At 39.4% G+C, this 15,623-nt stretch overlaps 2 protein-coding genes across 13 annotated transcripts in view; one reads left to right on the top strand and one right to left on the bottom strand.

Annotated features, from left to right (window-relative positions):
* Window positions 1-957: 957 nt before the first annotated feature.
* NMRK1 (nicotinamide riboside kinase 1) lies at window positions 958-9,733 on the bottom strand. Of its 12 annotated transcripts, none has more exons than XM_071580571.1 (9): window positions 9,579-9,733; window positions 7,517-7,576; window positions 7,033-7,147; window positions 6,336-6,384; window positions 4,834-4,996; window positions 4,684-4,755; window positions 3,649-3,758; window positions 2,595-2,683; window positions 958-2,230 (listed from the first exon to the last, which is right to left on the bottom strand). In XM_071580571.1, exons 2-9 carry the CDS (start codon window positions 7,543-7,545, stop codon window positions 2,183-2,185), a joined length of 675 nt encoding a protein of 224 aa, XP_071436672.1. In that variant the 5' UTR covers window positions 7,546-7,576; window positions 9,579-9,733; the 3' UTR covers window positions 958-2,182. The 12 variants fall into 12 exon arrangements, with proteins under 12 accessions (XP_071436672.1, XP_071436674.1, XP_071436666.1 ...); XM_071580573.1 differs by having other exon boundaries at window positions 7,033-7,123; XM_071580565.1 differs by lacking the exon at window positions 9,579-9,733 and adding an exon at window positions 8,341-8,613 and having other exon boundaries at window positions 3,661-3,758.
* A 78-nt stretch (window positions 9,734-9,811) lies between these two features.
* OSTF1 (osteoclast stimulating factor 1) overlaps window positions 9,812-15,623 on the top strand; it is a 31,183-nt gene continuing 25,371 nt past the window's right edge. Inside the window, exon 1 of the mRNA XM_071580138.1 lies at window positions 9,812-10,058. Within this exon, the coding sequence (XP_071436239.1) occupies window positions 10,025-10,058 (34 nt within the window). The 5' untranslated portion in view covers window positions 9,812-10,024. The remainder of the gene's footprint in view (window positions 10,059-15,623) is intronic.

The raw sequence follows: 15,623 nt of genomic DNA, 5'->3' as shown, positions 1-15,623 counted from the left end.
TAGTATTTGTACAATTTGGTGAATATAGTTCTGCATCCACTTGACTCACAGCTCAGTCTTCTCTCCACAGTGAAAGGTCATTTTTAGTCTCTCCTCACAAAGCAGCTTCTGCATTCTCTTTATCAGTTGCCCTTCTTTTAACTCTACAGTGGACTCCCTCTAAATGTAAAACAAAATTTGATGCAGGTCCAGAAGAATTGTGAAAGATCTCTGCCCTGAGCTCTTCTTACAACTTAATGAAGTACAGCTTCAGTGCCATGTATATTCTGATAATGATTTACATCACAAATGCTTAGATCTGTAGTACCCATCTACCACTTTTGCCTATGGGAGTCTCTCACAAACTGAGCTCCTTGCCCCTGCTCCTATGTTGGGCTACTTCAGAAAGCTCAGTATCATCTGCAAATTTGAGTGATATATTTGAGTTCATTCTCTCCTCTGAATCACCATGTGGATGTGGAAGACTGGCTTCTGTGAGTGGGACCCCACTCTGGAGCAGCACAAGACTTGTGAGGAGAAGGAGCAGTAGAAGCAATATCCACTGAGCAGACCACAACCACCCATTCCCCATCCCCCTGTGCTGCTGGGAGGAAGGAGGTAGAGAATTCATTAGGGAAGTCAAGCCTGGGAAGAAGGGAGGGGTGGGGGAAAGGTGTTTTAAGATTTGTTCTCATTTCTTTTTGTCCTACTCTGATTTGATTGGCAATAAATTAAAATAATTTCTGCAAGCCAAGTCTGTTTTGCCTGTGACTGTAATGCCTGAGTGATCTTCCTGTTCTTATCTTGACTCATGTATTTTTTTCCCTTGTCCAGCTGAGGAGGGGTACATAATAGGGCAGCTTGGCAAGTACCTGGTGGCTAGCCAAAGACAGCCACGCACAATCATCCAAGTATTAGCAAATCTCTCCCAGTTGCACCCTTTCCAAAGGAAAATAAAAACAAAAATACACTTTAAAGTCAGACAGTCCATCACAGCATATGAGAAAATGGAACATGAAATACTTTTAGTACAGAACAATAATAATGCAAAATTATGCTTGAAAGCACTTTGTCTTAAACACACCTCAACACAGCTCTAATCTGGTAACACGTTTTTCTTCTATATTGATTTAGGACTCAATGCTGTTGCAATAGAGCATTACATTTCAATTGCTGATAAGTTCAACTGACACAGAGTAAGTAATACAGTCCATCGTCTGCTTTTCCTGTCCGTAGCTTGATTTTTATTCTGGCTGTTAAAAATGTAAGAGATTGTATAGAAAATATAAGAGTTAAGAAACTACTTATTCAGCAACTTCATATGACCCAACTTCCCAACTTTCTTGTTTATCTAAATGTAGGTACACAAATTCTATAACAAAGTTTTCACATTTGTTCAGCGTACCTGCTTTCTGAACATTTTCATTTCAATTTCAACTGGAGCAATGAATATTGGTATGAATTCCTTCTTCCTTCCTCCCTGCTGAATCATGTATTTATTGTCTATTAGTCTGTGCCATCCCAATCATCAATCTGTGCAATATATACACTATATCTTGTTAATGATGCATCTGCATCCTCGACACTTACTTCCCCATCTTTTTCCACTAATCTGATTTCTCTTTGTGGTTTTTAAAATTTTTTAATACCTATTCCCAAATGCTGTAAACAATACACAATATAAAAATTACTTTGCAAACACCAGAGAGGTATTTAGTAAGTCTAAATAAGTTCAGCTGTGATGTATTCAGTTACTGAATAAGCAGCATAACAACTTATACAGTCGTAAACTACACAGTTACTTCTTCTAACCATGTATATCAGTGATTATGAGCTCCTAAAAATATTAGAGGCAATTACTGTCATTCCTACATGACCATTTCTAACTGTAGTCATCCATGTTCAAATGCTTATTCATCCAACAGAACTGCATCTTTATAGTTTAGTTTTGTACACAAAAATCTTTATGTTCTTTAAAATGTTCCTATTCAATCAGATTTAAAGATCAGCCGAAGTATGACTGATAAAAGGAATTCTAAAGAAGAATGCACTGTTGATGCTCCTAAACAGTATCTGAGACTTAGAGAAAATAGTTACTATAAAAACTCTTGTACTGTATGAACTAGCATTATGGTCATGCACATAACATTTGCTCAGTTGGTTGGCTTGCCAATTATGACAGTCTTGGGGTTTTCAATTCGTATCAAATGGAATCCAGGTTTTCTACATTATCATGCTGTGCTGTGCTGATCTAAAATAAAAAAAAGTACACATTTTACCGATAGTGTTTGCAAATGACATCACTATACGTTAGAAACTAATACCACCAAAACATTTGGTTTCATTGATGTGTTACACATATTCCTTCTGTTTTCCCTTTTTATTGTTATTTTATCATGAGATAGCAGTGGATTCAACTATTATTTTAGACCATCTAATTCCAAGGAACTCACAGTTATAAACTAGATTGAATCAGAGTAATGGGCAAACATGGGAGTGCAATACATAAAGAGATATAATATATACGATCCTTGTAATATTTTCATATAAAAAGATTAGCTTCTTGTGAACATGGAATGGGACATGTAGATTAAATTTCCAGTAACATTACTTACTTTCTTCCCTAGCTTGTTTAATTGCTCTATTATATCATTGTACAAATAGGATAAAAGCTCCTCCTGGGAATTTGTTCCATCCAAATAAGCTGGGGAAGATGAAAGAAAAGGTTTTCATGAGTTCTATGCCAGCTATCTGTAATAGCAATTGGCAAAGTTTTCCGCATTCCTACACATGCCGTCAGAAGAGATGAAAAAATAAAAACCACAAACAGCATCTCCCCTTTTCTTCTTTCACAAATTTATTTTATATGTTAAACAATAACATATTCGAAAAGTATTATAGTTAATAATTTATGTATAATTTTTTGTGATATAAGAGTCTCCATAGGGGTAATGATAGTAATATTAGGACAGTAGTGCAATGGAATAATTCAGCAGAAAGACTTCAGGTTCCTCAGCTTCAGCATTTGAGCAAGTCAGGGAACAACACAGCAGTTCCCATTCTCACTGCATAGCAAGAAGTGGCGTGCTGATGAGATCAAGCAGCCACCCAACTTCCCTTCCCTGTTGTCCCCTTTCCAGAAGGAGGCAGTCCAAGAGCTGTTCAAATGTGAATATCACACAAGCTCATGGCACTGCCCTACCAGTTGGCCCAGCTTTGATACTTCTCATGAAAAACTGGTGACTATACTGTGTACAGTCAGCACTTAGAAAGTATCTTCACCTTATTACAAGACTTTCAACCAGATTTTCACTTTGGTTCTGAAGAATTCTGCCATCATGTCAGCTATCATCTCAGAAGCTCTATCATCTCAGAAGCTTCCTACTTAGACATACATATGTTTTCTTAACAAGCCATCTTGTTAAGTGGACTTAATTAGTGATCAGAAGATTTCTATTTTTTAACATCATAATTTTCCTTATTAAAAAAACAGAACAAAACCCCAATAGACTTGCAATATAAACCAACAATATGGTCAAAACCTCCTGTCATAAGTGCTAACAGCATCTGAGGAAAATTTTGTCCCATTTAAAACAGCCTACAACTCAACAAAACTGCACAAGTGCCAGACTTAAGAATTTTACAACTTCAAAATTAAGGATACCATACCAACTTGCATACTTGCATTCTCTTCCAGTTCATTTTTGTATTTCAGATACATAGGCCACACGTGTCCATCAAAGTACCCCGGTGTATCTGGTGGCTGATAGACTCTGGTGCTACAAAAAAATTTATTTGCTTTTCCATACAAGTTTTTCCTTTTTCCCTACTGTCAGCTGTTTTAATAACAGCATTTATCCAAAATAAAAGGGAAGGGCTGGCTGGCTGCATAACTATTAGAGCAAAGGAGGCTTCTTCATTTTAATTCAATCTGTGATATGAACTTTTGCTATCTTACTTATTCCTGCCTATCAGACCACAATTGAAACATGGCAAAAGGCTGGAGTTTTTTAATTGAAAAAGGTATTACATATAAATTAAGCTGTATTGAAACTGTTAAAAAAAGTTACTCTTTTTTAATTAGGTATACAGATTTCTCAAGCTTTGAATGACTAGTTGTTTACTCTAGCCACTTCCATTCTGGTCACTATAATCCTAATAAAGGTGACTCTAGTGAGAAACCAAGAAAGTGGAATCAACCAAAGCCAGAGGAATACAGGATTTCTTCTTCAGCCAGCAGATTCTGACTTTGTGCACACCTATTGCTCCAAGCATACAGTATTGTTCCAAATTTGGAGGCAAGTCAAGCACTGGCTCAATAGTCTAAATCAGATACACAGTACAACTAATCTGTAGTCTAAACAAAGCATACATTAAAAATCATTACTTTAACAACAACTTATGTAACTATATTCGAACAAGAATAAGACTGCTTTAACTTTCTCATTTGAAACATAGTTTAACTCAAATATACAACCAATAATGTAAATTCATCAGGAAAAAAATTCTCTTTTGAGTGTTTGTAAAGCATTTAACACTTTAATATCCTTGTGCTTTAAAATAAAAAACAAAATCTAGAACAAACAAACAGAGAACAGATAATAGCTTACATTTGGCAAGCACTGAAGAAAAGCTCATACAAAAGAACTACTCCAGTTTAGGGGGTAAAGGGATCCTTTTTAAATAATAACTGAATAATTTTACCTCCTTCTCCTTTTGCACTCTTCGTAAGGAAGGGTCAAAAAATATCTTCGGTTCCATAGTTCATTAAGTGGCCTAAAATAATAACATATTTAGTTCCCTCTTCCATTTTAGGGCAGCTTTTAATACACAAGGTTATATATTACTGCTTACTCATAATTATAAAGCAGAAAGCCTTCAACAATCAAAATGTAAACATTTTTCAGATTGTCACATGCACTCTGTGACTCCTCTGTCGCAACACCTGAGCTTGCTGGGCTTTTTATCCAATTGCGAATTCTTGTCACCATTTCATCCATATAGAGGGCATCAAGTACTAGATGAAAACACAAAGTTAGGCATCCCTTAAACACAGAGAATAAAAGAAAAAAGAAAGAACCCTTATGCTAGATTAATCAGTAAGAATTAAATAATCCGCATACAATTTTAAAAGAAATTCAGGTTAAATCTGAACCTCAAAGATTATCTCTCATGCATGTTTGTAGTTCTATGTTGCAACTGCTGATATTCTGAAACCAAAGCTTACACCAGGATTGGGTTATAGTGGTGGGTGTAGTCTCTCTGACCTTCGTGGCACTGAGAATTGGGTGAACTCACTTCAAAGATTTTTGCTTCATGACAGAAACTACAGTGACTGTTCTCTTCCACAAAACTTGTAAAAACTTAACTTACCCTGAGACTTTCACCTTTCTGACAACTGTCACATTTTTTGCTTTGGGTTTTTATGAGGTTCAGGTGGATGGAAAGAGGGCATAAATGAATTTAAAGGAGCACAGCAAACAAAGCAAAACAGTACAATGTAACAACTGCTTTTGTCTGTAGACACACAAGAATATATTAATTACTGAAAGGCAGAAAGAAGGTAGCCTTCAGGTAACATAAAAGGAAACACATTTCTGAAGAGCTTTTAAGAGCAGCATTAAACATGGATATTTGAGACAGACTGTGTAATTTATCTCTCTTCCATGAAGTCTACAAGTTGAGCCAAAGATTGCATAGCTGATAAGCATCTTTTTCAGATACAGTTGAAGGGTCTGACCAATATTCTGAGTAACATATTTTGTGATCACCAAGTATGAACAGAATTTAGCTACTGTTCACAAGTAGGTATTACCTGAATTAAAGCACAGACCTAAAGTGGATCTGGATCTAGTAGTTTAGTAGACTAAATTGGCACATTGAAACAGCATTAATCATGAACTTAAAAATATTTGTTCTTTATGCAAGATCTGACATGAAATAAAAGCACAAGGATTAGACTCAAGTCTTGACTGATTCAGAAAACTCAGTAGTGATATCCCATGAGTTCATTATCAAAGTGAAAAAAAAATCCATTACATAAAAGGTAATGAGGTTAAACTTACGCCAGTGCTGCAAGCAAAGACTTTTAACTGAACAGTACCATTTGCTACTGCACCAGATACAAGTGAAAAAGCAGAGGAAAAGATTAAAAAGAGAAAAGGAAATGTTATGCACTAGCTTGACCTATCTCAGTAAGCTGAAAGAAACTGAGCAAAGGATTGCTTTGAAACAACCTTTTGTTTAGTGCCTTGCTTAGAGGGGAAGAAGAGGCAGGCAATGTAGGGGAAGAAGTTTTGAAGTTCAGTACAGAATTTCAGTACAATGTTCAGAAGCAGTGCATCAAAGTTACTGACCATCATATAGTTTAAATCCACGTTCATCTGTTTCTACTTCAGACTCTGGCTGAAGGGGAAAAAAAATGAATTGTTTCAAGGCTTTTATGACCACTGTCACACTCTTCAGGTATAAACACAGGATTCTACACATTTGTACCCCAATTAATATAACGTTTCTTCAACATTAAACTGCTGTATGCAACCATTAAAATACAATATAAAAACTTTATTTAATCTAGGACAACAAATACTCCAAAGCGTATGACTTACATTCATTAGAGTTTTACTTAAGAAATAAAAGCTCCTTCACTTTCCCAAACAAACACCTCCAACATCGACACACAAGCTGTTTTTCTGCTTTGATTTGGGAGACAAAGAACTACTTACTGCTGTATGGGTGTAGGCTTAACACAGTATCATTAAATTCATTAGCACAAAAGATCTTGAAAAATGCGCCCAACATACACCTGCTCCTTATTTTAAAAAGGTAGCAAAGAAGACAGTAAGGTTCCTTTTGCTGAGTATACTCAGTGGCTTGGCCACTGAGATTTCAATTACCCTAGTGCTCATTGTATTTATCCTTCTCATAAAGTTAGTATTATTTTAAGCAGAATCCATTTTAAAAGTTCATCAGTAGAACTGAAAGGAGAAGAAATGATGCTAAAATCTACTCAGCCTACTTTTACCTGTCAGGTCTTTCCATCAGTACTGTTACCTTAAAGAAGTCGTCTTGAGAGATTATATCACAGTTGGGAAGCATTTTCTTAAGCTTTTCTGCTAGCGTTGTTTTCCCCCCATTTGTTACACTGTTAGAAAACATTGTAAAATTTCTTCAAGACAAAAAACAATCTTTTAAACATACATACAAGCTCACACATACATTTCTACATAGTTATATGCAAAGAAACAATACAATGCCCTGACCAAAAGTCTTATTCACATTAAATATTCTCTACCTCTAGAAATTTTCTGGCATGTTTCAACAGCTTTCAGACCGTAAATCTTGCAATGCCAAGAAAGAGGATAGAGACATCTATACCTGAGACCTCCAGCAGAGACAGAACAATTTAAGAGTTACACGCTTTAAAATGATACAATTATACGTTATATTTAAAATCAGAAATAGAAACTATATCACTTCATTCTGAAAGAAAGCCCAGTTTTAAGCTGTAGAGGAAATTTAATTTTGTGATACTTACCCTCCAATGCCAATAACCAATACTTTCATAGTTTGTTTTCTCCTCAGTTCTTCCTTTTTACTGTCAAAAACAGTAGCCAGTAAAAACTTTTAATTCATCAACAAAGAAAGCAGGTATTGAAGAAATATCAGTTATAGAGAAGATTTATTTTCTGTCCTTTTGTCCATTATTTTTCTTTTTGCAAAGCTACAGTCAGAATCTCAATTGCTTGTTCTGATGCTAACAAAAAATCTGCAATATATATGCCACACGGTAAATTTCAATGTACTTAAACTTTGACAATATTCTAATCATTTGAAAAGAACTCAGAGAGACATAGTTCTAATAATATCATACAAGTTCCTGAAGAAAAGCACAGCCAGTAGCTCAAGTACTAACAGTATAAAAAAGACTCGGTAAACACAAGGACTCCTCCTCTGCTCCACTATAGATTAACCTGTAGGCATTAAATTCTAGCGTACAGGCAGATTAAGCCATCCTAGCTGACTTAGCACTGAGCAGTACTAGGTAGCACTTGATTTTCTCCAGAAAAGATCAAAGAATGAAACTATAAAGGTTAACTTAACCACCCATATCTCTCTTGATGCCAAGAAACCAACACTGAGGCTTTGGCCTACCCAACACCTTCAGCAGTCAGAGCTGCCAGAAGACACAATCCTGTCTAGTCCCAATGCCCTGAACTTTCTTCTGGAGCAGGTGTTTGCACAGTACTTAGAGAACTATACTGGCAAACTACTGCAGCTGAAAAACAGTTGGGCAAAGAGAGAGCGGAAGAATGTTTGTTTTCAGCTAAACAAATTCCCTCCAGTTCCCCATCCAGTTACCTGTGCCTGCAAAGGTATGACACAGCAAGACAGGTTGTTCTCTTGGCAGCAGCAAGTCTACAGTTTATCAAACCATTTGTCAAACATTGCTTTCTATGAGTACACATCAATTTATAACTGTTTAACCATATGTAAACACCCTTCTTTTCACCTGCTCTGTCTTCCTAGGTCACACTGAAGGAGGTAAGGCCTATGTCACGTAAGATCTGCACAGATGGAGCACATAAAAGTTTCCCCCTAACCCATCAAACAAGTGTCTGTACTATAGTGGAAAAAAGACTGTTACAGGGCATCAGCATGAAAGTAAAAACTACACTATTTCTCTGAAAAGTAAGTTTTAGGCATATATGGAGTCTGAAATAATAACGTCCTTTTGCATGTGGTGCAATGACTGGAAGTTCAACTGTTTCACAGGTCTATGATGTGATCTTGACATGATTCTTTTTTATGCATCATTATGTTGGGAAAAAAACCCAACAATAAAAGACATACTGACTAGTCCATGCCATCACCCATATGACAGCCATTGCTTTGTAATGGTTCTGTACATCTACTTGCATTGGCAAGTTTTTTAAGTTAGTACACATGGGTTTCTAAGAACACTGTAATTCTCAAGTTCAAAGATGATTGCATGCTTATGGTATTGGCTATCAAGGGAAAGAGTGCAGAGGATCTGTTCTCAGGAAGTGATGAGACTCAGGCCACTAAAACCAACCAAACCAAAAGAAGCTCTTTTCTAAAAATCATCAGTAAGGTTTGTTGCTGGATCACCCTTTGTTCCTCAAAGGATGCTATGTAACAAACTAAATAGTAACTGGGCACATGTGTTGAGTTTTGGACTTTAATTTATGTCACTGTCTGTATGTAAATTAATCCTTCTATGGCACAAAACACTAGCATAAACCCCCCCCCCCCCCCCACCAACTCTTCTGACCTCTGAGTAATGTATAACATAAATTTCAAAGGCCATTTTGTTATCAATATTGCAACACAGAAACCATAAACTAGTCTACCTGGGCTCAGTTTAGCATTTTTAAATTGAACATAAACCCATGACAACGCTAACGCAGCACTGCCATCACCCCATTTTTAACAGTGTATCGCGGGAAGAGTCACGGGCACGGGGACTTCAGCGTCTCTGAGGTTCGCATTTAAATTCACCCTTCAGCCGGAAGGGTGTCCAGGACGGAGAGCCGAGCTCTGACGTCCTGTTACGGAGCTGCCCAAGGCGCGCGTACCTCCGAGCCGGGATGTCCCGCGCGCACGATGCTCCAGCCACACGTCTGAGACTGGGCTCCTCGCAGTCCCCACTACTGCTGGTGCTGGTGCCAGTGTCACGGAGCCGGAACCGGATCCGCCCCTCAGGCCTACCCGCCGCTGCCCTACACGCTTCAACCCCGCCCCCGCCACGCGCCCCCTTTGGCCATTTCGTCATGAGGGGTGGGGGGGGCGGGGCCCTAGCCTGAGCGCGCGCGCCGATTGGCTGCGCCCTGCCAGGGACCGCTGAAGTGCCTGCGGCCGCTGGGATTGCAAAGGATCTCCCTTCCCTTGCTGCTACTGCACGCCGCACCCGGCAGGGAATCCGGCGGAGGGTTTTCACCGCCGCTCCCCACCGTGGGCCTACCCGCAGCTAGCCGATCGCCGCCGCGCCACCGCCCCGTCCTCCCTCAGGCCGTCTCCAGCCATGTTCAAGCCGCCACCTAAACCAGCCAAGCCAGGTGAGGGAAGGACGCAGCGGCCTGACCTGCCGCCTCTATGCAGGGCGCGACGCAGTCCGCTGCCTGCTGACACATGGATGGTTTGGGAGTCGGGTCTGAGCTCTCAGCCCAGGTGTGGGTGGGAGCGGGGCAGAGCTGCCATTCCCTTCCTGTCCGCACCCTGCCGCCATGAAAGTCCACACCGCTCACTTGACAAGGAAGGTAGCCTCTCTCGTGGCTGGAAAGGGCCGTGGAGTTGCCCTCGGTCCTCGAGCATTGTGTCTGGGCAGGCTCCCGTGCTTGCTGTAGCTCGAGAGAAGGTTCGCGAGTGCCCCCGGGTTAAAACCATGGCACGGGGACGGGCTCCCTGTCGAGGCGGGTTTGGGCACGGCCCTGTTGCTCCGGCCTAACTTCCGCTGCGGCGCGACCCAGGCCCGACAGCCCCGGTGCCCATGGCACCTGGCGTCGTGGCGTACCTGGCCAGCACCAGCTGTCGAGGAGGTGCTTGCATAGGCTGAAACGCACAGGAAACTTTTTTGCTTTTTAAGCAATAGCATTGAAATGCTCTGAGGTTTGCCATGTGATTGCAGGAGTTGGCAATATATTAATGCATAAGAGCAGGTTTATAAAACAGTCCCGTGCAAAGTTTGTCGTCGTCTAACGTCGCATCTACTGCTTTCCCTTGTAGGACCCACAGCTGGCAAACCCTCAGTGAGCCCTTTGAAACTGAGTTGTAAATGTGCACATCACCCTATCTAGTGCATGTTGTCATCGATCCATAGATTTTTATTTCTGGGGGTTTTTTTGGAAAAAATTAGGGGAAAGTTAGTTTTAAAAAAAATTAGTAACAACCACAGTTTTTTATACAAAAGATATATGAAAAGCCATTGGAAGATGCAAAGTTTTAAGTCCTAGAGTAGAAACAGCATTTTTAATGTAAATATGCATTCTTTTTCCAAAACTGAAGCCATTATTTTTAGTGGGTTTTTTTAAATAAGGAGTTGATCTGGAAAATGTAATGGCTGTTTGTTGTGTTTGCATATTGTCTCCCAGTATAAAAGTTTAAATTTTTGCCTAGAAGTGAAAAATTCACTGTGAATGTAATTAAATAAATTTCAATTTCAATTTTTTTATACTTGGAATGCTGTTTGAAATTCTGAGACAGCTTATAAAACAAGTTTTTAATTTGAACTCAAGGAAGCAGAAACCCAGTTTGACCATTTAAAGCATCAGTCTCAACCTGCCTACTGAAGCAAAATCTGCTAAAGCTCTCTGAATGTAGAGTTTCAGTCTTGGAAGAATGTCCTTTGCCCTGCAGTTTGCTAAACCTCTTTGAAAACAAGTTGCTTTAAATGAAATAGTAATAAAAGCATTGCTGTTGACATTGTTGTCTTCACTGAAGACAACTTGTGCTGAGGAAACCTACGGGCTTCTGAAAGGATGTGGTTTGCTCTTCATAGCTGAGTATGTATGAAGAGTAGATTTTTCCAATTAAGTTGTAACCTAGTTTTCCATTTTGCAATAAGATGAGTTAAATTTAACCCAAGATTCTTCAGGAGTTAAAGCCTGTCACCCTACCTAATCTTCTTCAGGCTGACTTACATGTGTCTAATACAGATGCCTCTCACTAGTTCAGTGGGGTGCAGTTTGTGGTATGCTTGATGTGATAAAATGCAGATTGCATTAAATTTTTTACAAGTAATTTCCAGGAATGGATTGCCTCCTACCTGACTTCCTTCTGTCTATGATACGAGTTTCACTTGTGATACTGTCATTGATTTTCTTAGGGTTATAAATGTTAAAGACATAATTGCAGGAACTATGTGTGGTGAACTATTTTCGACAGCAGTGTAATACTGTCTCTTACGGTGGCATTTAGATTGCAGTTGCTGGAATGTCTTGGTGCATTTGGTCTGTATTAATTTTTCTTCACTGGTTATTATCAGGAATCCAGTCTGTAAGCTGTGAAAGGGAGCAGCAAGCCTGCTTGCCTTGTGGCTGAATTTGTACAGTTCAGGACAGATAGAGGAGAAAACAAGACACTGGTTGGTATAGTCCTTTTCTGTGTGTTTAGGCATTAAAAACTGTAGGCTGGTGAGAGCAGGAAGGAAACATGTCAGGTGCCTTGGAAGTGAAAATATATAGGGAAATAAATATTCATCCTTTTTAAAACAGTCTTCACCACTTAAATCAGGGATTTTGGAAATTAGGTTGGACAGTGCTTTAAAAATGTGGGAATAAAGAGTAGATGTGTAGGGGGAAAATCAGCTAGCACTGTCATTTTCTTCAGCACATGAGAGCATTTTATCTGATAAATGGCTCTTCTGTAAATCCTGTCGTGCACAGCACTTTGGGATTTCAGTTACAGAAAAATGGTTTTGACATCAATATATGTTAGACAGTCACGTGATGTTAACACTTGAGCTAGTCTTTTGGTGTCTCTGCTTAGCCTTGAGTTAGGGGCCATGATTGTTTATAGAGGCTTTATAAGGTTTTTAATTTCTAGTGTTCTGAGGCTTTTTTCCAACAAGTGTGTCTGGGTTTGCTTTTCTCTTGTGGCTCCGTATTGTTACTGTTTTGCATCTGTACTTTTTTTAGCCTCACAATTGAAAATAAGAAGTTGAGTGGGTGTTGAAAACAGTAGAAACATACTTCTCTGTCAACATTATGCAAGAGTAGGATTTCCCTTCCATCTTTCAAAAAATCTATTGATGTCTCAAAACTATGTTATTGTTTGAACAGTTCCTATCATGTGGGATATTAATCCTGTTTACAAAAGTTCTTTTATAAGTACTTTGAATTTGACAAGCTGTATTGGCTTCTACTAGTTGTGTGCTAATTGAGCATTGTCTCATTGCACAGTACTTGCTGTCTGACTATGTCTTTTTGACCAGAGTCCCACACAGTGTGCAGCAACAGCTTTTGGAGATATGAAATTGCCTTTTTAATACTTTAAAGAAATCTTACTTACTTTTATATTCACCAGATAGTGTAAGGTTTGTTGATTCTGGCCTAGAGTTGACACAACATTTATATTTTATGGAGAAAGACCAGTCTTTGTACCAAGGAAATTATAGTTTTAAATTACTCCAATTGAGAGGAAGGGAGGCGGGGGGAAACCTAATGTATGTAACATTAAGGGTTGCTACCTTAAAGCAGGTTTATTGACTGCTCACACTGGTAGCTGTTAGTTCGAAATAGGATTCTAGACATAAATACTGAATTTGGATCACAACAAGTTCACCTCAACTCTAAAATAAAGTAGGAGCTGTGGTATCATTAACAGAAGCAGAATACTTGCACTGAACCACATGCCTAAAGTCTTAGCAGTAGGCTTAAATTCAGCATAAGTGATGGATTGGGTTTCTTGTCAAAGAAGGGTTTCTGTTAGCTAGATAGATGTGAGCATGTGAAGGTGGGGAGTTACACACCTCTAAGGGGAGAGAAAAATCAGAGGAACAACTGAACAGTTTCAAGTCTGATTTCAGTATGAATTTCAAGCTTCTGTTTTGGATCTCAAACCCTCTTCTTGCTGCAAGTTGCTGAGGCCAAAACCAAGCTTCTTCAGGAGAAAGTGTGCTGGTATTTGCAGAACTAAAATTAGTAAGAAGTAGCAGATTTCAGCATTAACAGTGCCAGTGGCATCTTACATCTTCTGTGAGAATATTTTTAGTTCTGATTTTGTGTGAAGAAATGCCATTTGTTCCTTCCCCTCCAGATACTGGCTAGTTTGCTCCTGGCCTACCCGTTTGTCATCTTAAGCTGACACCATTCTATCCTTTGTATTCATTTTAATATGTTCCTAAGCAAATTCCTAGGCTTGCTTACTTGTTTGTTTAATGCATCCTCACCCCTTCCTGCCCGTGGACATGTATGGCCTGTGTTCACTTCCTGCTTCTAGCAAGCACTGCTTAGAGAAGTGGAAGATGGTTCTCTAAATAGTAGGGACTGCACTTTTTTTTTCTCTCAGTTGTGGCAATCCTTAAATGCTATGTTGAACTCCATTGTGACAGCTACTGAACATGAGCCAAGAAGTTGGCCAAGAAGACCAAGGGTGTCCTGGCCTGCAAGAAAGGTAGTGTAGCTAGCAGGAACAGGGCAGTGATCATCCCTCTGTGCTGGTGAGGCCGCACCTCGAGTGCTGTGTCCAGTTCTGGGGTCCTCACTGCAGTAAAGGCTTTGAGGTACTGGAGTGTGTCCAGAGAAGGGCAACAAGGCTGATGCACGGTCTGGAGAGTAAGTCCTATGAGGAGCAGCTGAGGGAGCTTGCAGGAGGTTAGCCTGGAGAAAAGGAGGCTCAGGTGAGACCATACTGCTCTCTTCAACTGCAAAGGAGGTAGTAGCAAATAGCAAGGTGGGTGTTCATTTGTTGTCCTGAGTGACACAAGTGATAGGACAAGAGGAAATGACCTGAAGTTGTGCCAGGGGAAGTTTGAGTTGGGAAAATTTCTTCACTGCAAGGGTATGTCATGTGATGGAACACCCTTCCCAGGGAAGGGATTTAGTCACTGGAGGTATTTGTGAAAGATGTCTGGATGTAGGACTTACGAACGTGGTTTACCGTATTGGCAGTGTTAGGCTAATGATTGGACTTAAAAGATATTAGAGGTCTTTTCTGACCTAAATGATTCTATGAAGCCAGAGAAAGGTTGTTTCACCATAATATCCTACTGATAAAATTGCACATCTCCTGAGAGACATGGAGAGAGCATAAGATGAACATCTCTTATTAAAGGAAACTGCAAGCATATCACAAATTATTCTGATCTGTGGCTTACCTTTGATAGTTCCACTTGGTCAAAATGTGACTTCAGATTGCTGATATGCATTGCCAGATGGTGTAATTCCTTTGCAGATTCTTAGGCCAACACTGAGAAAACAAACATGCTGCTCTTCTACCACCACACTTTCTGTGAGGTCAGGCAGAAGATACTTCTCACTTCTTTCAAAGAAATTAATCTGAATATGTATCAAAAATTCATATTCCCAGTTATAAATGTTCTCAGAAGAAACTAAAAGTAACATAAGACTTGGAACATGCAAACTGTCCCTTTTCTTCCCATCATCCCATATTCTATGCAGATTTTCTCTTGGGCCATTTACAGGTAGGAATTCAAATTGCTTGTTTTCAGTCAAGGTGGTGCCGGATCTGAACTGTTTCTATACAGCATTATGGAAACAAGGGAGAAAATGGCTGATGACAGCCCAGGATTAGCTTCAACCCTTGAAGGAGTTTATGGATAGATTTGTAGTTTTTTCCCTTTTCTGTAGACAAGCATGGTCAATTCTGATTTTTGAAAGCTTAGAGATTATCCCTGTGTTCTAGGCACCATTAATGCTTTGTAACATGCAGTAAGTTTATTCAGAGTAAGTTAATCTGATTTTTATGGTGGTCTTGTGCTGCACAGTCTAAATACAGCTAATGAAAAGATGTGGCATCTGGATATCAATATCTGATTTCTAGAATCTTGCTTGCATCCGTGAGATTTGATTATGTCTGTCTATGGCAGATGAAGCACAGTGTGAAATGCTAACAAAAGACTCAATAGACTGGGGTCAAGTCTTGGTAGCTGCTGTGAACATAGG

The sequence above is a fragment of the Pithys albifrons genome, chromosome Z (assembly GCF_047495875.1).
Source record: "Pithys albifrons albifrons isolate INPA30051 chromosome Z, PitAlb_v1, whole genome shotgun sequence".
Lineage (NCBI taxonomy): Eukaryota > Metazoa > Chordata > Aves > Passeriformes > Thamnophilidae > Pithys > Pithys albifrons.
The sequence above is the reverse complement of the archived record's forward strand: the minus strand, read 5'-3'. Positions and strand labels throughout refer to the sequence as shown.

What these genes read in the sequence shown, in the direction of transcription:
- NMRK1 (XM_071580564.1), bottom strand. Translation starts at nt 8,447, where the DNA reads ATGTGTACTCATAGAAAGCAATGTTTGACAAATGGTTTGATAAACTGT. An exon ending in TTTCTGCTTTATAATTATGA is followed by an intron (nt 4,756 to 4,833) that starts GTAAGCAGTAAT and finishes TTATTATTTTAG; the next exon opens with GCCACTTAATGAACTATGGA. An exon ending in GAATGCAAGTATGCAAGTTG is followed by an intron (nt 2,684 to 3,648) that starts GTATGGTATCCT and finishes CATCTTCCCCAG; the next exon opens with CTTATTTGGATGGAACAAAT.